General features: G+C 38.7%; 2 protein-coding genes across 8 annotated transcripts in view; both read right to left on the reverse strand.

The window, feature by feature from the left end:
* Positions 1-968: 968 nt before the first annotated feature.
* LOC138181867 (ankyrin-2) overlaps positions 969-17,356 on the reverse strand; it is a 34,771-nt gene continuing 18,383 nt past the window's right edge. For all 7 annotated transcript variants that reach the window (XM_069117213.1, XM_069117220.1, XM_069117217.1 and 4 more), the window contains 4 exons: positions 16,441-16,720; positions 15,689-15,838; positions 2,843-11,381; positions 969-1,911 (listed from right to left, as the gene is read on the reverse strand). In XM_069117213.1, coding sequence (XP_068973314.1) covers positions 2,857-11,381; positions 15,689-15,838; positions 16,441-16,720 — 8,955 coding nt within the window. In that variant the 3' untranslated portion in view covers positions 969-1,911; positions 2,843-2,856. The remainder of the gene's footprint in view (positions 1,912-2,842; positions 11,382-15,688; positions 15,839-16,440; positions 16,721-17,356) is intronic.
* On the reverse strand, positions 13,637-15,192 carry LOC138181873 (uncharacterized). The gene is made up of 2 exons (XM_069117230.1): positions 15,034-15,192; positions 13,637-14,881 (listed from the first exon to the last, which is right to left on the reverse strand). The coding sequence occupies exon 2, from the start codon at positions 14,773-14,775 to the stop codon at positions 13,759-13,761; it is 1,017 nt and encodes a 338-aa protein (XP_068973331.1). The 5' UTR covers positions 14,776-14,881; positions 15,034-15,192; the 3' UTR covers positions 13,637-13,758.

Consider the following 17,356-nt stretch of genomic DNA (forward strand, 5'->3'; position numbering starts at 1 on the left):
TATCAACATCAAGTTATGAATCATGATTAAGGAAATAAATATAAAAATTGTGTAACGATTGATTTCTGCTGAAACTAATATGGATAAAAATTATATTTAGAAATCAAGTTGGCGACTGATAAAAATAATAAAGCAATTAATCGTTTAGTAATGAAACTATAGCTATTATTAGTAAGTTAACGTAAGTAGTATTATCCTATGATACTATTCTACAGTAGAAATATCCCATTTGGGTCTAGACGCTCCAATCGTACAATAGTTTGCATAATTTCTATATTTAATACAATTAGTTCTCAAATAGTTTCTCTTATTCCTTTCCTAAATGATACAACAAAATGACTTGCCAATGTTATATAACAAAATTAAAAAATATATTCTTAAAATTTTATAAATTTCAAATTTATGTTTTTGTTTCTTTTTTTTTTTTTTTTGACAATCACATGCAACAGATATTGTTATGAATTTATTTATAATTGTAAATATTTATTAATCGATAAAGAAACGATGTAGAATTTTAGAGGCAAGTAAGTTACTTTCATTATTTTACATTTTTATTTCGTTTCACACTTTTAGCTATCAATCAGTTTTTGTTACAGCTCTTTAAAATCGAGAACATATTCATAGACATACTTACAGAAAATACAAAAACATATGTATGTATGTAGCGTGTGAGACAGGTGAGAGAAGATGTATGAATGCTTCTAAGAGCGATGATTTATTTGTAAATAAAGGATGCAAGGAACTACCGAAAAAAGGCCTTCATGAATGTTGAATGTATTTTGTATTTCTTCATTGTTTTCTTCATTTTATTTTACAATATTTTGTTAGTTGCGCGTATGATTTTGCGTTTATTAATTACCTTATGTATAGACAAAGTTATTGCTCTATTATAATTGAAGTGCTATCAAGTATGTTATCCAAGCAACTATCAATTGCGATGAACATTGGGGTTTCAATAAATGATGATATTATTTGGTTCATATAGATTTATATTTTCATCGATGAAGAAAGAAACAGATTATGAAGACAAATGAAAGACATCGTAAAAATTTTGTCGTAACATAAAATTCGCATGACCGATAAAATACATGAAATTTATCGTCAGCAAATAGACGAAAGCAAAATTTCGTAATTGTTTAAAATTTCGCATACAAAAAATGTCTACAACATTTGCACATATGCATCGTATATTACGTAGAGAATGCATTCTCTTGATAGTTTTCTCCTAAAACCTTAAATATTACGGTTCGTATATAAAATTTTCTATTTAATTAATATATTTGTTCTTTCGTGAACACTTGCAATTAAGATTAACGAGTATTGGAGCTCGTAAACGTTTCTTGAAAATCAGTATGCAATATAAAGTGTTCATAACTGTCAACACCTTAAGAAAGCGTAGTCACAAAGACACGTTATAATCGAAAATTTACAAAACATGACATTTTATGTAAATAGTATTATCATACAAGTAGGACAATATGAATAACATTTAAAAGTACAATTTTGCAATATAAACTTAATTGCTACAAACAAACGTGAACAACGAAGCAAGATATTCGTAATTATTTAAACAAGTAAAAATCGAAAGCAATTACATTCTAGTACGGATTTAATATGAAATAAGTAAGCGTCATTCGTATTCCTATCTCATTTTGATAACAATCCTATATTTTAAAGATCATAACTATTCGACTTAAGCATCGTAAAACAAGTTACGTATTCTTATAAAACATGGCATAAAATAAAGGTAAATGCATTAATATCTTGCATATGCACAGCGCGCAAGTATTTCTTTAGTACATCATTTTTCATATTATGCTGTATACGTAAAGCATTTGAACTGGCTCGATAATACATCGTTGTAGCCTTAAGAACCAATGTTGTAACAAATTCACTTTGATGGTCCACTATCTGTAACGAGATAACGAGTTTAATATTCAAGTGCACGATATGTAATGAGCAACGTCTATGGATATAGATATACCACGATAGAAGGACAAATTTTCTCAAATATTTTTCATTACAGATCGTCCATAAGAAGCGTAGCTGAATGCTATTAAAAACGATTGTATCTCTTTACATGGGAAAAAACGAGTCTTCAAATGATATGCGAAATATAAAAAAAAAAAAGAAAGAACGGATTGTATTGAGCTATTGTCCGAAAGAATTATATGCATCAAAGTAAACGTTTCATAGTGTTCGGATATTAAAATCACTCGTTACAAATATCCGTTTCCGAAGACTGTTCTTGAAAATTCTTAAAAAACAAGCGTTCGAATTTTTCAAAGTGATTCTTCGATGATAATTAGTCGTTCGAATAATCATACGAAATTGGCCACTATAACGCGACAATGAAGTTTAAGGGAACTAAGCGAATGAATAAAAATCGTTCATATACTTTTTATTCTTGAACCAATTATCCAATATTTCGACGAGCAACAGTCGCGATAAAAATTTAGCATAGCTCTGTATGGTTAATGTTAGTTGTACGTTCGTGTTACTACCGCGCAAAGAATTAGAATTCACACAATTTTATTGGCGATGACAGAAAGTAAAGGGCTAAAGTAAGGGTAATACACACTACGATGGGGCCCGGTGTATCGCTTACACCGGTTCCCGGGCCCCTCTCGATCGCAGCCGGGACGGTCATCGTGGAGGTTTTAGTCGGTTGGAGTCCGGCACTACCACGCCGCTTTTCCCCAGAAGCGACCTGGTGTCCGTGCGGATTTCCTCCACGTCAAAAAAAAAAAAAAAAAAAAAAAGTACACACTACGATGACTACGGTAGAACCATAACGTCGGTAACTACGTCGTCGAACATAATCTTTTCATACGATACGTACCTACGAAAATATTCCTATGTATTAGTGCTCGGTGTTGTCCTCATTTTATCACTTTTATCGGTGTCCACCGTTTCTGACCTTTGCTCTAGAGAATTGTCCGACGTGACGCCATCAGAATGATCATCCTCGTTGCTTGGCCTCTCACGACTTTCAGCATCTTGCGGTTCCAACAGAGGCATATCTAGAGAATCCGAAGAAATACGCCTAACGCTGCTTGCATGTTCGGCTACGTCCGATTGCATTTCCTTCGCATCTCGCACGTTGTTCAACGAGTCGGAACTTAACGAAGGAAAGTCTAGCGTGGTTTTCATTTCTAACGAATCGGAGCTTCGACATAACGGGTGATGCTTTTTGTCCATATTATCTTCCAGCTCGAGGGAATCCGTACTCGTTTCCATAACGTTGCTCTCCCTTTGCAGCGGTAGTACAGATTCCGATTCCTCTGGCTTCGAGATAGATTGCACACCAGCTTGAGTTCCGATTTTCTCAACGTCCGTAATTTCGATTTGCGAAATGTCCTCCGTCGTATCATCCTGCCGATCAAATTTTTCCACGTTCGACTGAGCTATTCGTATGATCTCGTCGATCTCTTTTATTCTCTTCTCGTAATCATCCGATCCCGACGTGCTTGCGTTGAACGAGCCAGCCGTACTCGTGTCGATCCTCGTTCGCGGTAGACTTTCCAATTTGTACTTGTTCTCGGGACTTTCGTGTTCCAGCAAGTCCTCTTCCTCTCTGGCGCGCAGTTCGATTAAGTGCGCTTCCCTGCACGCTTTTTCCAATCCTTCGAAATCCTTCAACGAGGACAGTGAGATATCGTCACCGTGACCGGATCGGCTAGTCATGTACCTTCTTGGAAGACTACCGTTATTAACGGAATCGTGCGAACCGCATTGTAATCTTTTAGAATTTTCAGCAGCGACGGCGCTCTCCAAGTTTTCGAATTCTTGCAACGAGCTCAATGACACGTTATCGTGATCCGATGGCCTAGTGAAATACTTTTTACCCGTTAAGACATCGTAATCTGGTGTACTTCCAAAGCTACCGCGCATACTACCCACGCTTCCTATCGATTCTTTATGGCTACCTAAACTTCCAAATCTACTACTGCCAGCTTCAAAGTCGGTAATTTCCTCCTCTTTGATATCTTCTAGAGGGCCTCGATCGTACTCGATATCGTAGACTCGGGGGTCAGCATGAAATTGCATTTCTATCCATTTCTTCCCTCCTTCGTATTGCTCTTCGTCCGAATACGACTGCGAATACTGATCGTCGTTTGAAACCTGCGGTGGACTTTCTTCCGACTCGAAATCGAATAATTCGTTATTTTTCGATGTTTGACTGGTCGACACTTGCGAATCCTGCTTGTTTTCGGTTATAAGGTTTTCAAGATCCCGATCGTACTGTTTGCTACTCGCTTGCGGTATGGAACTAATGCGTATACTTTTACCTTCGGAATCGTATTCTTCGGCCTCTTTGCCGACTTCTTCTATAACTACAAAGTCATCGATGATATCAGGCTTGTCGACCATCTCGAAAGAATCGCTATCCGGTGAATGACGGTCCGATTTCTCCTTTCCCACGACCGTATCGATCGACACGCCCGATGTCGACGACGTCGACATACTCGTCTGCTGTATTATCGATGGCGTAGACGTCTGCATGGACATTTCAGGACTTTCGCTGGACACTCCTGCCGCGACGTATTTTTGCTCTAAGAGCTCGGACTCTGTCGTCGTCGGTACGTCCAACGTTACTTCCTCCGTGTCCTTTTCGGCTGTTCCCGCGTCAAAAGTCTCGCTCTCCACCTTTTCGAAGGATGATTCGGTCTCGGACGTGGTTTGAGTCGAAATCACTTGGGTGCATACACTCTGTACACCGTCTTCGGAAACCCGTGATGTCATTATATCTACAGATTGAAGAGTACCGGGTATCGCGGTCAAGGTAGACGTAGCGAAATCAATTCCCTTGGCGTCTTTCGTCGTCAGTTCCTCCGTGGATTCGACCTCGAGAGCAGCGTTATCGAGGACCTGTGGGAAAATCATTTCGGAAGATCGTTTCATACGGCAAGGTATACTGCTATAGATGTTGTCTATTGGTTCGTCGATCGGTATATCGCTGCCCGAAGAATCCGACTGTTCGGTGTGTTCTTCTTCCAGAGCACCATCCAGACGTTCTTCCACTTCTTCTTTCTCTGCATCAGTTTCGGAAGGCACCAACGTTTCCGACAATTCGCTGGTACTGTCGATGCTACCAAGGTGACCCGAACTCAAAGACGTCAGAGATTTCATAGACTCGCGCGAGCTCATCGTGGTGGCTGCTGTATGGTACTCCTGAGAGGTTGGTTTCGAAGAGGAAGAATGCTCGATAGACATCATCGCGGTTTCGTATTCCGAAGCCGTCGCAGAAGGTACGCCACAGGATTGCAAAGCCTCTACGTCGGAAGAACTAGGTCGACTGCCACTACCGATCTCGTAATCGCAAGATTGGTAATTACTACTCTCGCCGGAACTAGAACCAAGATCCGCGTCGCTGTCAGATGCGACGCGTTTAGAACTTCTGCCGGGTTTCTGCCGTCTTCTGAGTACCGGGCGTGGCAAAGCCAAAGAAGAACTTTCGTCTTTATTGTCTATGTCCGAGCCTGATCTGCTAGCAGGTACAGGACTAGGATGTTCTTCTTCGTCGTCTTTCATATCTTCGTGGACGGTTATTTCAGCAGTCTCTACGTCAGACTTTTCGGTTTTAATCACAGGTGTGTCTCCTTGTAGATGTATCGGTTCTTCGATACTACTAGAAGTGGATTCTTCTAATTCCATTTTACTTTCTGTACTATCTTTTGTTTCGTACGGCATCGACTTATCGATAGGAGATTCGCTCTTTACAGCTTCGGTATCCGATTCGTGCGGTTGTTGTTCAGGGAACGACGGTGTGTATAAAAATGGTAAATCGTTCGGAATGGATTCGGGTTGCAATTTAAATCGGAACTCTGAAGGGGAATCTTTAATTTGAATCACAGTTTCGCTATTTTCGCTTAATTCCTCTATCAGGTCTTGTTTCGCTGCTTCTAAAGATTCTTTCACTTCGGCTATTTCTTTTTTAACTACCTGATCTAGAACGGTTATAGCGTATCGTGCGCTTAAATCAACGCTAGGGAGATCGTCTTTTTTTATTTTAAAGGCACAAGTGTCGGAAGGAACTGTCGTGGATCTTCCAGGTTTATCGTGTTTCTCCGTAGCTTTCTCCATATGCCTTTTATAGTCGTCGCCTAAGGGTTTCATTTTCGACAAATAAGCTTCCGTCCATTCCTTTAATACGTCATTCACGCGTACTGGTTTCTCAGAGTCTGCTGTTTCTTGCGCTGATACTTCTTCCGCAGGTTTCTCGCTCTCCTTTAACGATCTCGTCGTTGTTTTTTCCAATTTCAGTTCAATTCCTGTCTTCGAAAGGATTTCCTCGCGTTTAGAAGTTTCGCTGACCGAAGACGCGTCTTCCTTAGTCGTTTCCTCTCGAGTTTCTTCCTCCAAAGATTTCTCTGTCGTAGTTGCGGTTAAAACCTCGGTACGTTCTTGCGAAGCGGACTCGTCTACTTGTAAAACCTCTCGCTCTTCCACCGCTTTCACGATCCCTTCGCTAGATATTTCTCGTCGAATACTCTCAATGTATTCTTTGATAGGCGTCTTCGCGTCGTATTCTCGTTGCAACGTGTCTACCAACTCCTGACAACTAACGTCCAATTTGTTTTCCACCAGTTCGCTTTCAAAATCTTGTTCGTTGACAGAAATCGCCGTTAATTTCGTTTCACCGATCGAGGAAGCCGTACTTTTATCGCGACCATTGTCCGCGACTGTCTCTTTCGTCGATTCTATCACGCTGATCTCTTCCGAAGATTTAGTACCGGATTCTTGTTCGTGATCCGTCGATCCATCCAACGAAGACAATCGTTCCTTTTTCTTCATCGATTCGTAAGCTTCTAACTCCTGATTGAAAATCTGAGACGGTTGCAGCGTTTCCGATATTTCAATTTTCTCGTCACCGATCATCCAATCGACAGGTTTAATTTCAAGCCCGCGAACTTTCGGTTTCGGGGAGACCAGTGGAGGACTTTCGATTTCGAAGCTGTCTGCTCTTCTCGTACTTATCGTCGGGAGATCTTTCTGCATCGGGATAGGCTGAGAAGACTCTTGTACCAAGGAATAATCTATATTGGTATCCTCGGATACGGTACTAGGACTTATCGTTATATCCCGTTCTTGATCCATCTTATCGAACGAATCCATTTCGGCACTCTCGTGCAACGACGGAATTCCCCTACTCGTCTGCTCGGATATTTTATGTTCGTCCATTTCTAAAGAAGGCACGTCAACGGAATCTTCCCTGGATTGACTGTCTGCGCCAGGTTCGAGAATTTCCAGAACTCTGGCACCTGAAATTTCCGATACGATCTTATCCCGAGGCAAACTAACGTCACTCTGGAGATCTCTTTGCAATTCCACTTGACTGCTCGACTTGGTGAGTCGTTGTTTCTCAGATTGTGGACTCGAGGTTGGTTTCGACACGCTTTCCAATTCGTTCGTATCGACGTCGATGGTTTCTTCGAAATCTATTTGCTCCGATATGCTGCTAGGGCTCATGGTAATGTCCCTGTCTTGCAGTTTAGCCTGGCACGACGAAAGAGGAAAACTTTCTTCTTTTTCGTGCGGAGATGATTCCTCGTCTTTAGTTATATCCTCGCTGACGCTTATACTGTCTCTCGTAGAACTTTTGTCCAGGGATTCTTCCTGTATCGATGACCTCAGTCTCGGTGATTCCATTAAACTTTGATCGATTCTCATTTGTGCCGCCTGCTTGTCCATCGTTTTCCTCATAATACTTTCGAACTTGCGTGTCAAATCATCAGCCAGTTTTTCGTGATCCGTTTCAACGCTTTCGCTTATAATTTGCTCCAGATATCCTTTGCTAAGTAGTTCTGCTTTCAAATCCGCTGCCGATTTTTCTTCGATTTCCCTTTCGATCGATTGAATCAAAGTCTCCGCTATGGTACGTGCCTCGATCTCTTTAAACTTTAACCGTTGCTTTTCCTCTAAACTTTCTCCCGGTGTTGTTACTTGTTCTTCCATCGCTTCGCTCGCTTCTTCTTCCTTCGACGAGTCTTTCTCTTCCGTTTTCCTCTCGCTTGGAACGAATTGGATAACATCGAAACTTTCTTTACTTTCTTTACGCGATTCTCCTTGCGCGAGCGTTTCGATGTGATCCGAATCTGCAACTGGTTTAGATATCCTTTCCGTCGCCGGTTTCCCTTCTACCGTTTTCACCTCATCCTTCTCATCCCTTTTTTCACCGATATCTTTCTTTATCCGAATGGCCACGTCAGCATCGCTTTCTCTTAACAGGCTACTACCCGCCTCGCGAGTCATGACACCCTCCTTGTCGGATAACCTTTTGAACATCTCTTCCTTCTTCGTTTCAGTTCTCGATTCGGAAGCAGCTGCGTCTATTATTTCCTGCGTATCCGTCAAATTCATCGACAACTTTTGAATCGCCGTTTTATCTAATTCCTCGTGTTTACTTTTCTTCTGCTCCAACGTCTCGGTTGGCGATTCTTTTTTTAATTGCGACTCCGACGATTTCTTCCTCTCCACGCGTTCCTTCTCCTCCAGCGTGATTACCTTGTCCCTACCGTTGGAAATCTCCGAAGACACCACTTCCTTCTTTTCCGTCATAGTGGAAGTTTTATGATCGATCTTCGAAGTGACGGTCGCGAATTCGCTCTTTGCGCTTTCCATATCCTCGAACATTTTGAAAGCTTCTTGTGGATCGGTGAAAGATTTGGAAAACGTTTGCGTTTCGCTCTTTGTGGTTAGGTGCTCCTCCAATTTTGAAGTCACCTCTTCGCTCGATTTTTTTTCCGTTATCGTGTACGATTCGCTTTCTTTTCTAACATGCGTATCCTTCTTTCCAGCTTTATCCGATGTTGGTTTGATATCTATAACACGTTTGGGAATTCGAGATTCGAACTCTTTCTTTTTAGTCGTCGGCGAAATTTCTTGTTCCTCCGTGCTTAATTCCTTGTCGCTTTCGAGTTTACTCGGAATCTGTTTTAGTTCCGTTATACTCTTCGGTTTCGTTTCCTTTTGCATTTTGTCCTTATCTATTTTTGCCGTTGAAACAGGAATACGCGACTCGAATTCTTTCCTAACGTGCTTCGTTTCCATCTCGGTTACTGTCTTCTTATCGAGCGTAATCTCTTCTTTCTCCTCTTTTCTCGATTCTTCTCTCTTTTCTTTAATCTCTCTGTCTTCGACCTCTTGGGTCGATTCCGCAACAGGAGATACTTTCTCCGATTTTTCTTCTTCGATCGACGTTATCTCCTTCTTGATCTTATCTTTGACTTCCATTTCCGTTGCTCTTTCACCTTCCAGAAATTTTTGCATCTCTTTTCTGATATCGGTTGTAAACGTAATTTCTGGTGTAACTTCGCTGATAGATTCCACTTCGTAGACACTTTTCGTTTCGATCTTACTTTCGGGAAGTTGAACTAACGCGGCAGCTAAAGCCTCGCTTCCTCCTTCTACTTGAACTGATTTTAACACCTGCTCTTGAACCAGAGTACCGTCTTTCTGTACCTTGTAGATAATGGTAGTTTCTTCCGTTATAATACGTCTTCCAGTCGATTTTTCTTTAACAACGTCTTCCTCTTTTATCTCCGGCGTTTTAACTCTTTCCTGTACGATTACATCCGTGACAACTTTTTCACTTTCTTTCTCCTGTTTTTCTACGTGTTTAACAACCTCGTCTTGCGCCTCTTCCCTTTTCGTCTCCCTTTCCGTGATTACCTCGCGTTGCAACTTTCTTTCCGCCGGAGCTTCTGTTATCACGTGCAATTCCTCCTCTTTTTCTCGCGCCTCAGTTATTTTCTTTTCTTCCATTTCTTTCCCCTCGATATCCTTTACTTTTTCCTCGCCACCTATTTCTACGGTAACTTTCTCCGTCGCTTCTTGTTCGTCTTCCTTCTTTTCTTTCGTACTCTCTTCCTTCGCAGTTACTTCCGCCACCTCTTGTTCCTCCGCTGCTTCTTCTTTGTATTCCTCCTTCTCCTTTGTACTCTCTTTCTCTGCAGCCACTTTTGCGATAGCTTCCTCTTGTTCTTCGATCGCTTCTTCTTTGTATTCTTCCTTTTCTTTTGAACTGTCTTCCTTTACAGTCACCCCCGCGATCGTGTCCTCCTGCTCTCCTCGTTTCTGTCGTTTTAGACTCTGCTCGGCACTTTCTTGCAAAATTGCTTCGCTAACAATTTCTCGCTTCTCCTTTCGTTCCTCCTCTATACTTTCCTTTATTCTCTCTCCTTCCGTACTTATCTCGACCCTCTCTCTTATATCTTCTTCCTTTGTCGTTAATTCTAGCGTTGGTTCTTCCACCTTCTCCTTTACTTCCACAGATTCCACAACATCCTTATGTTTCTCCTCTACATCCTTCATTTCTTTCGCGCTTAATTCCATAATTGACCGTTTTGTATCTTCTTTCTCTACCTTTACATCTTTTACAATATCTTGTACAGGTACTTCGGCGATAACAATTGTTTTATCTTCCTGCTTCGTAACACGTTCAACTTTTAATTCGACTAATTGATCTTCCACCATTGCGCCACTTTCTTCCGTCTTCTGCGTCGTGTCGAGTGATCTTTCTTCGGTCAGCATCGATGGCTCCGCCTCTTTTTCCATATGCTCTTTCCTTTCTATATGCTTATCCTTTATTTCTAGAGGTTGCATAGAAGGCGCGGCATCTATCTTTTTCACATCTTCCTTCCTCTTTCCTTTTTCGGTCGCTTCATCGAGTTTCGCTCTGGCTAATTCTATTTTAGCACTTACATCCACGCAAGTTGGTTTACTCTCGTCTTTTTCTTTCTCATCTTCAGAAGACAATTTCATTGTCTCTTTCGTCTCCTTCCTTTCGACCTCTTTCCGCTCTTCCGTTTCTAAGGTAACAATTTCTCTCCTTTCTTCCACCTTTGTAACTTGCTTCAATTCAGTCACGTACTTCTCATCTTTGTCCAGCTTTTCTTTGTCGCTTATCTTAGTTTTTGTTACCTTCTCTTTCTCGGACTTTAACGAGTCTTGCTGAAGCAACTTAGGTGGAATTTTCGTGGTTTCTTTCTGTATCTGTTCCTCGAAATACTGAGCCTTCTCCGCCACCGAACACTCGGAAATATCAGGTACGTTCAAATCTTCCAACGTTTCAGATTTGTCCATCTGTTGGACGATATCTGCCGTGTCCTCTGTGGTAATATTATGTATATACTCACTGTCGCTTTCGTTTATCGTTAACTGCGACGTTCTCGACATTTCGGACTCCGATCGTTGATAACTTTCTCGTTTCCTTGAAATATCCTCCCAGAATTTTCTCTTCTCCGAATAGGTTTGTCTCTCGACACTGGGCGACAAGTCTTGCTCTTGCCCGACTACTTTACTGGGATAACTAGCATCTACAGATTCTAAGGAACAAGCCGCTTTTTGCGCAAGGAATTCGTGGATAGTAACAGCATCTAGAACAACCAAGAATTATGCTCACATTACTTTTTATTAGGTAAATACATATGCACGAAATACATTGCGTATATTTACAGTTTCGCATATAACTCTTAAAGGATTACACGATCAAACTTTCACAAACATAACGCGTAAACACGATTTTTATACTTTATAGCATTCTTTTTTAAAACGTTATTAGACACAACACTATCGTAAACTCTGTTACTGTACATATAACAACTTCTTCTTAAAAAGAAATACAATTTCAAAAATAAGTTAGTTTCTTTAAACTTGTAACATGCACACGGTACATAGGCATTGATATGCATATAACTCTAAATCCCTTTATAAACTATAATTGCTTTTTTTCTATTAATATCCGTAGATATTAGTATCCTTCGAGACTTAAAATTAATATCCCATACGGTTGTCTATGATAATGTTGAGGACGGCAGTTTTGTCTGCAATTATAAGTACAGAAGATTGCGTTAATACTAAGTGATAACAATCGAGCAGAAATATTTTCTATCGATAAATTCTTGTAACGCGCGTAAGTAAGTGTAATTCGTATTTTTATATTATCACGATGACTTTCTTCGTTAACGTTCGTTTTCCAAACAAAGCTCACGTGAATCGAGCCAAATTTCTAATTATACCTAATTACGTTACGCTAATAGATTAAACTTGAAATAAAAATAATAGTAACTGTACTCAAAGCATGGTGCAAAAGAGAAAGAGTAGGTTTGCATGGTAAATTAATTTTGTAAACTGCTACGATGCTACGATATTTTCTGACCTAAAATAATACGCAGAGATTCATCTTAGTTTCTCATCTGAATTATTACATTTCTATATGTATAAGATCATAAAAATATGTTCTCTACGAGCATCGAATAAATTTCCGAAAATGATATATATAGGGTGATTGGTAACTGGTGGTACAAGCGGAAAGGGGGTGATTCTACGCGAAAAAAGAAGTCGAAAATATAGAATAACAATTTTTCGTTCGAGGCTTTGTTTTCGAGAAAATCGACTTTGAATTTTAGCTCGGTACGCGTGCGGTACGTTATAGCGGATCTCACTGTAGATCGTCGTTTCGATGGAAAAATGAAAAAAAAAGAAAAATTTTTATTCTATATTTTCGACTTCTTTTTTCGCGTAGAATCACCCCCTTTCCGTTTGTACCACCAGTTACCAACCACCCTGTATATAAAATAAATTTTGAAAATCTTATAACAGAAAGCTTTTGTTATTTTTTGACTTGGAAATCTAGTCGTTGAATATGTGTTTACTGTATAAGTAATGACCAAATGCGTAATTACAACGACGAAATTGAATCAACGTGTTAATATTTTCAAAAGATAGCGATCGTACCAATATATCTACATTGCTAAAGTAAAAACAAATTTCCAAAGCGTGGACGTAAGATATGGCGTATCATTAAAACGTTAGATTATTTTCTAAATTATCTTACGAGATGTGTGATTAAAGTATACAAATATTTAAAGTCCGAGATTCGTACAAAAAATTAAAATATCGAAGAAAGGAAACGTTAGTTTTTTTTTATATAGTATAACATTCTTTTAAACCAACATATTCAACGTTATAATAAAAGACGTATTTTTATAGCTCGAAAGCAAAGATAACGATTAAGAGTAAGCTTACGTGATGCAGCTACTTTGTAAATATACGAAATAAGACTTTACTCTATATTTAACTCATCGTAGATCAATTACAATTAATCAAGTGTCGAATATTTTAATAAGTAATATAACAGTTCTCGTTTACTTTGTTCTACATAAATCAACGAAAGACACGATATATGTAATTAAATAATTTTAAACGATATCAAAATATATATAAGCGAAAGTTTAACACATTCCTACGTATGTTCTCTCATTTGATTTAAATCTTGTATTATCCGTACTATTAATTTAATATGCATTACGAAATAAGTCCATTTGTCGGACAAAATGTAATAATATTTGATTCTACTCTGAACAAAGGTATATAATCGATAAGATTATTCTAACGATTTCTTGGAGAGTCCTACCTCACGGTCAGTGATAAGTAATCCATTGTAATTCGTAGAATATTCTGAATTCCTCGATAAACATTATGTTTAACATGATGTCGAGTCACATGATATTTACTGTATATGTTTCATAATTGTATAACATATATAGCAATATTATAACGAGTAAAGAGTGGATAACAGAAGGGACGTAACATAATATGCAGTGCATTGTTGCGATACATTCGATACATAATTGGTCAAACTAGATTTAATATATATCAGATTTTCATCAGAGTCTAAATAGCACGATATCTCTCGCTAGAAAGCGTATTTTCTATATTCGTGTCCTTACCATCGACGCATTTCAAATTAATTTATTCATTCGGATCGACTTCTTCGATGTCTGTATGACAATCGCTAATCGCGTCGTCACCAATATCTTTCACAGTTAACGTGTTCTCCATTTTATTGATATTTCTCATAATAATTTGAGACGCTGCCAGAACGTCCAAATCTTCGAGTAATTCTTTATGACTGCAACAGGCTTCTTGCATATCTTCCTCCTCGGATATATCCATATCTTCCTCGTCGGTATTCGACATAACCACGATATCCGGCATGCTACTGCCCAACCCTTTTCGCGGCTCTTCCTCTCGATACATTTTATTTCGCACTTCTACGGAAAATGGTCCGTCACCTTCCTTCGTCGTTATCGTTTCTCCGCTATAGTCGCAAAATATATCGGACCTCGGTTTTACATAAATCGTCGAGTGTACTTCGTCTTCGCCTTCGAAATCCTCGAGATCCGTATCACCTTGACACGGAGTTTTGGCAACCTTAAGGCTATTCCGATCCTCCTTTCGTTCGTTTTCTGGTTCGCTGGGATAAATTTCGTCAACGTCCGTAAGGTCGTCGATGAAATTATTCAGCTGAGACGAGCCTTTATCATCGGCTGACAAAAGCTTGGAGCCTTCGGCCTCCACGTCTTCCGACGTTATAGAAATAATCGGTCCTTGTTGTTCATCCGCCGTATAACTCAATGATCTGATTTGAGAATTAATGGACGTTAACTCTCCTTCGGAATCGGTGTCGGAGAAATGTAACGACGTATTGTTAATCATAGCGTTCAGTTTTCTACGCGTCGATCTCAATTTACGCTTTACTTTCGCGCCTGTAACACTTTCTTTCGATTTCGAAGGACTTGAGTTTCCATCGACCATCTGCGAACATTCTACGGTCTTTTCTGCATTTTTCCCCATCTCTGAGCGATCATTAACTCGATTAGGATCTAAGGAATCTGTACCGGCTACGATCTTATCGATGGATAATCCCTTCTCGTTGGCAGATTCAAACGCGCAATTTTCCTCCTGTTTATCGCCTGATTCTTCCATGACGAGAACCGACTCTCGGCAATAAGTTTCTTTCTTCGTCTTTAGATTTAGATTTAGCGCGCAGATCTTAAGTGCAAATTACTAAAGAACTTAAAAAAACCTGAAACTGAAAATTGCGAAAGAAAGAGGAAATTAATGCTCGAAACGAACAAAAATACGAGAATAATATAAAACTGGCGTGTATTACGGATAAATAAAGTAAAATCAAAAAGTGTAACAGATATTTAAGCACACTGGATTTAAGTAAAATAAACTCACATGTGTGAAATTGTGGTAGGGTGATACTCAAAAGAAGATAAGTTTTAAAGATACTGCTTCCAGTAGTGGTTCGAATCAAACTAAACAAGGTTCGTCATAGCTACGTCCAACGTTTGTTGATACTGTTACGCATAATTAAATTAAAGAAGCCTCGCTCAACGGTCGAGCCATAAGCGGATTAACTTTTCCTCTTAAATGAAAATAGAATTACAGTGGAATTTTGCTACCGTATGGAGTGTAATTGTTTTGAAAATAACTTGTCTTTTTCAATGTAATAGCGAATTCACTTAAATTAGCATAAAAATCGATCGTCGTTTATTTTATCGCAGTCGCATGAGTTTGTGATCGTTAAAACAATTTGCATGTTAAAAATACACAGTTCCTTGTCGTATTTCAATATACATATATATATATACACACATACATACATATATAATATATATATATACATATATAGATTTCCTTTCTTTGCACCTTGCATTTGAATATTCGACGACACCACTTGGTGTCTTAGAAACCACGTCTCTCTGTGATTTACAATTTTTATATACCGTTATAACAAAGTAGAGGATATTGTATCTCAAATTTTCCTTCGTTGCTCTAACATTTACCATTTGTCTAATATAAAGTGAATAGGTAGAAATGAATATCATACCTGTTCGTTCTTTTTGTAAGGTGTCGGTAATAAATTTCTGTTCGGAAGGCGAAGTATCTTTAGGTTCGTCGCCTTTTTCTTTTTGCTCCATCTTGTATTTCGATTCGTAAGAATCCAATTTTTGATCGATAATATTTGAATCTTCGTAATCTATAACGAAAGAATGAACGACGTGATTAAATATACGTATCGTATGTAGCACACGTACGAGTATTATCGAGGTCCAGCGCAAAAGGAAGCTACACGTCGCAACAATAACGTCGTTTTTATGGAAACTTGTGTCTCGATAAAAATTGCATAATTAAGACTACTATGTTTTTACTTAAACTTATTAATACGAAGGTAGTGTATCTGAGGAAATGTTTTACTCTTTATTCTATTTCCTATATGCTTGGATCTGAACATTTGATTAAAGAGAAGGTAACTACATGGAAGTTGCTTTACATTTAGAAACATTCACGGTAAAAGCAGGAATTTTCTTACGTAGTTATCGATTAAGGGATAATAACCGAACACCGAGAGATTTCAGAATTAATAGTATGGACTCTTCGGTAAGGCTCTCACCTAACAGACCTATAGCTTAGACACAATGAGAGAAGAGAGAAAGCGAGCGTTTCGTCCAAGATCTGCTGGTATGGACTCTTCGGTAAGATTTCAGAATTAATAAAAATCTCGTTTTTCAACCTTTTGTAGGATAAATCCCTTTTGCACCGGATCTCTTATCCGACATTAAAACGTTCAACAAATTTTACCTTTCAATTTCTTCTGTACTTCCACTTTAGTTGTTATTTCTGGAAGAACGATATTCAATACGCAAATTGGTTGTTGAGGTGGCTCTCCTTTCGCAACTTTTGGCTCTCGCATAAACAGCATCCTGGCGACAGGATCTAACAACGGATCTTTCACTTTTACGTGAAAAGATAAACGATTCTGACGAAACGCTTTGAATGTAAATTTCAATTGTACACCCGATTTCGTCACAGGTACTAAATTCCCACTGAATTCGATATAAAGATCTTTCCCATCGAGCGCCTACAAAAGAAATATACTAGTTAATACGTTTCTATCAAAATTACGTATATTCTTATGCTATTTTACAGCAAGCTCTTTTATACGTGTACATCAAATTTTTGTTATTTTATCTTTAATAAGCTCTATCGGGTAATAAGAAGATATCATGTTGGCAAAGAACAAACGACACTCTGGAAAACGAGATTTCAAATAAAAAATCTGATTCTGTATCGTCAGCTTGTTCTTTCTCGTAAAATGATCACTTTTTGAGTTGCGTCACTTATTCGATAACGTCATATTGGTAAATTCAGGTTGCTGCTCCTTTACTGTCTTTTTTCGTTTCTTCTTCTCCTTCTTGGTCGATGATCTCGATAATTAGTAATTAGAAATCAAACGATATCGTATTTGAGATCATTTTCTTTGGTCGAATTTATATCGAATACACATTTTATTGGTCGCTAGTCGTCATTAGGAGGCTCGTTATTACTGGAATTAATTTATACAAAGAAATTGTCAACTAACATACATGCATACGTATATGCAACTTTAGCCGGGCAAAAATATGATTATTTATCCAGCAACATTGCAAAAACAAATTATCTTCATCCATGAGAATGTTGGTATTTTTCAGAAGAAATAATATTTAAAAAATAGAAG

The sequence above is a fragment of the Bombus flavifrons genome, chromosome 7 (assembly GCF_040668555.2).
Source record: "Bombus flavifrons isolate JBK064 chromosome 7, iyBomFlav1_principal, whole genome shotgun sequence".
Classification (NCBI taxonomy): Eukaryota; Metazoa; Arthropoda; class Insecta; order Hymenoptera; family Apidae; genus Bombus; species Bombus flavifrons.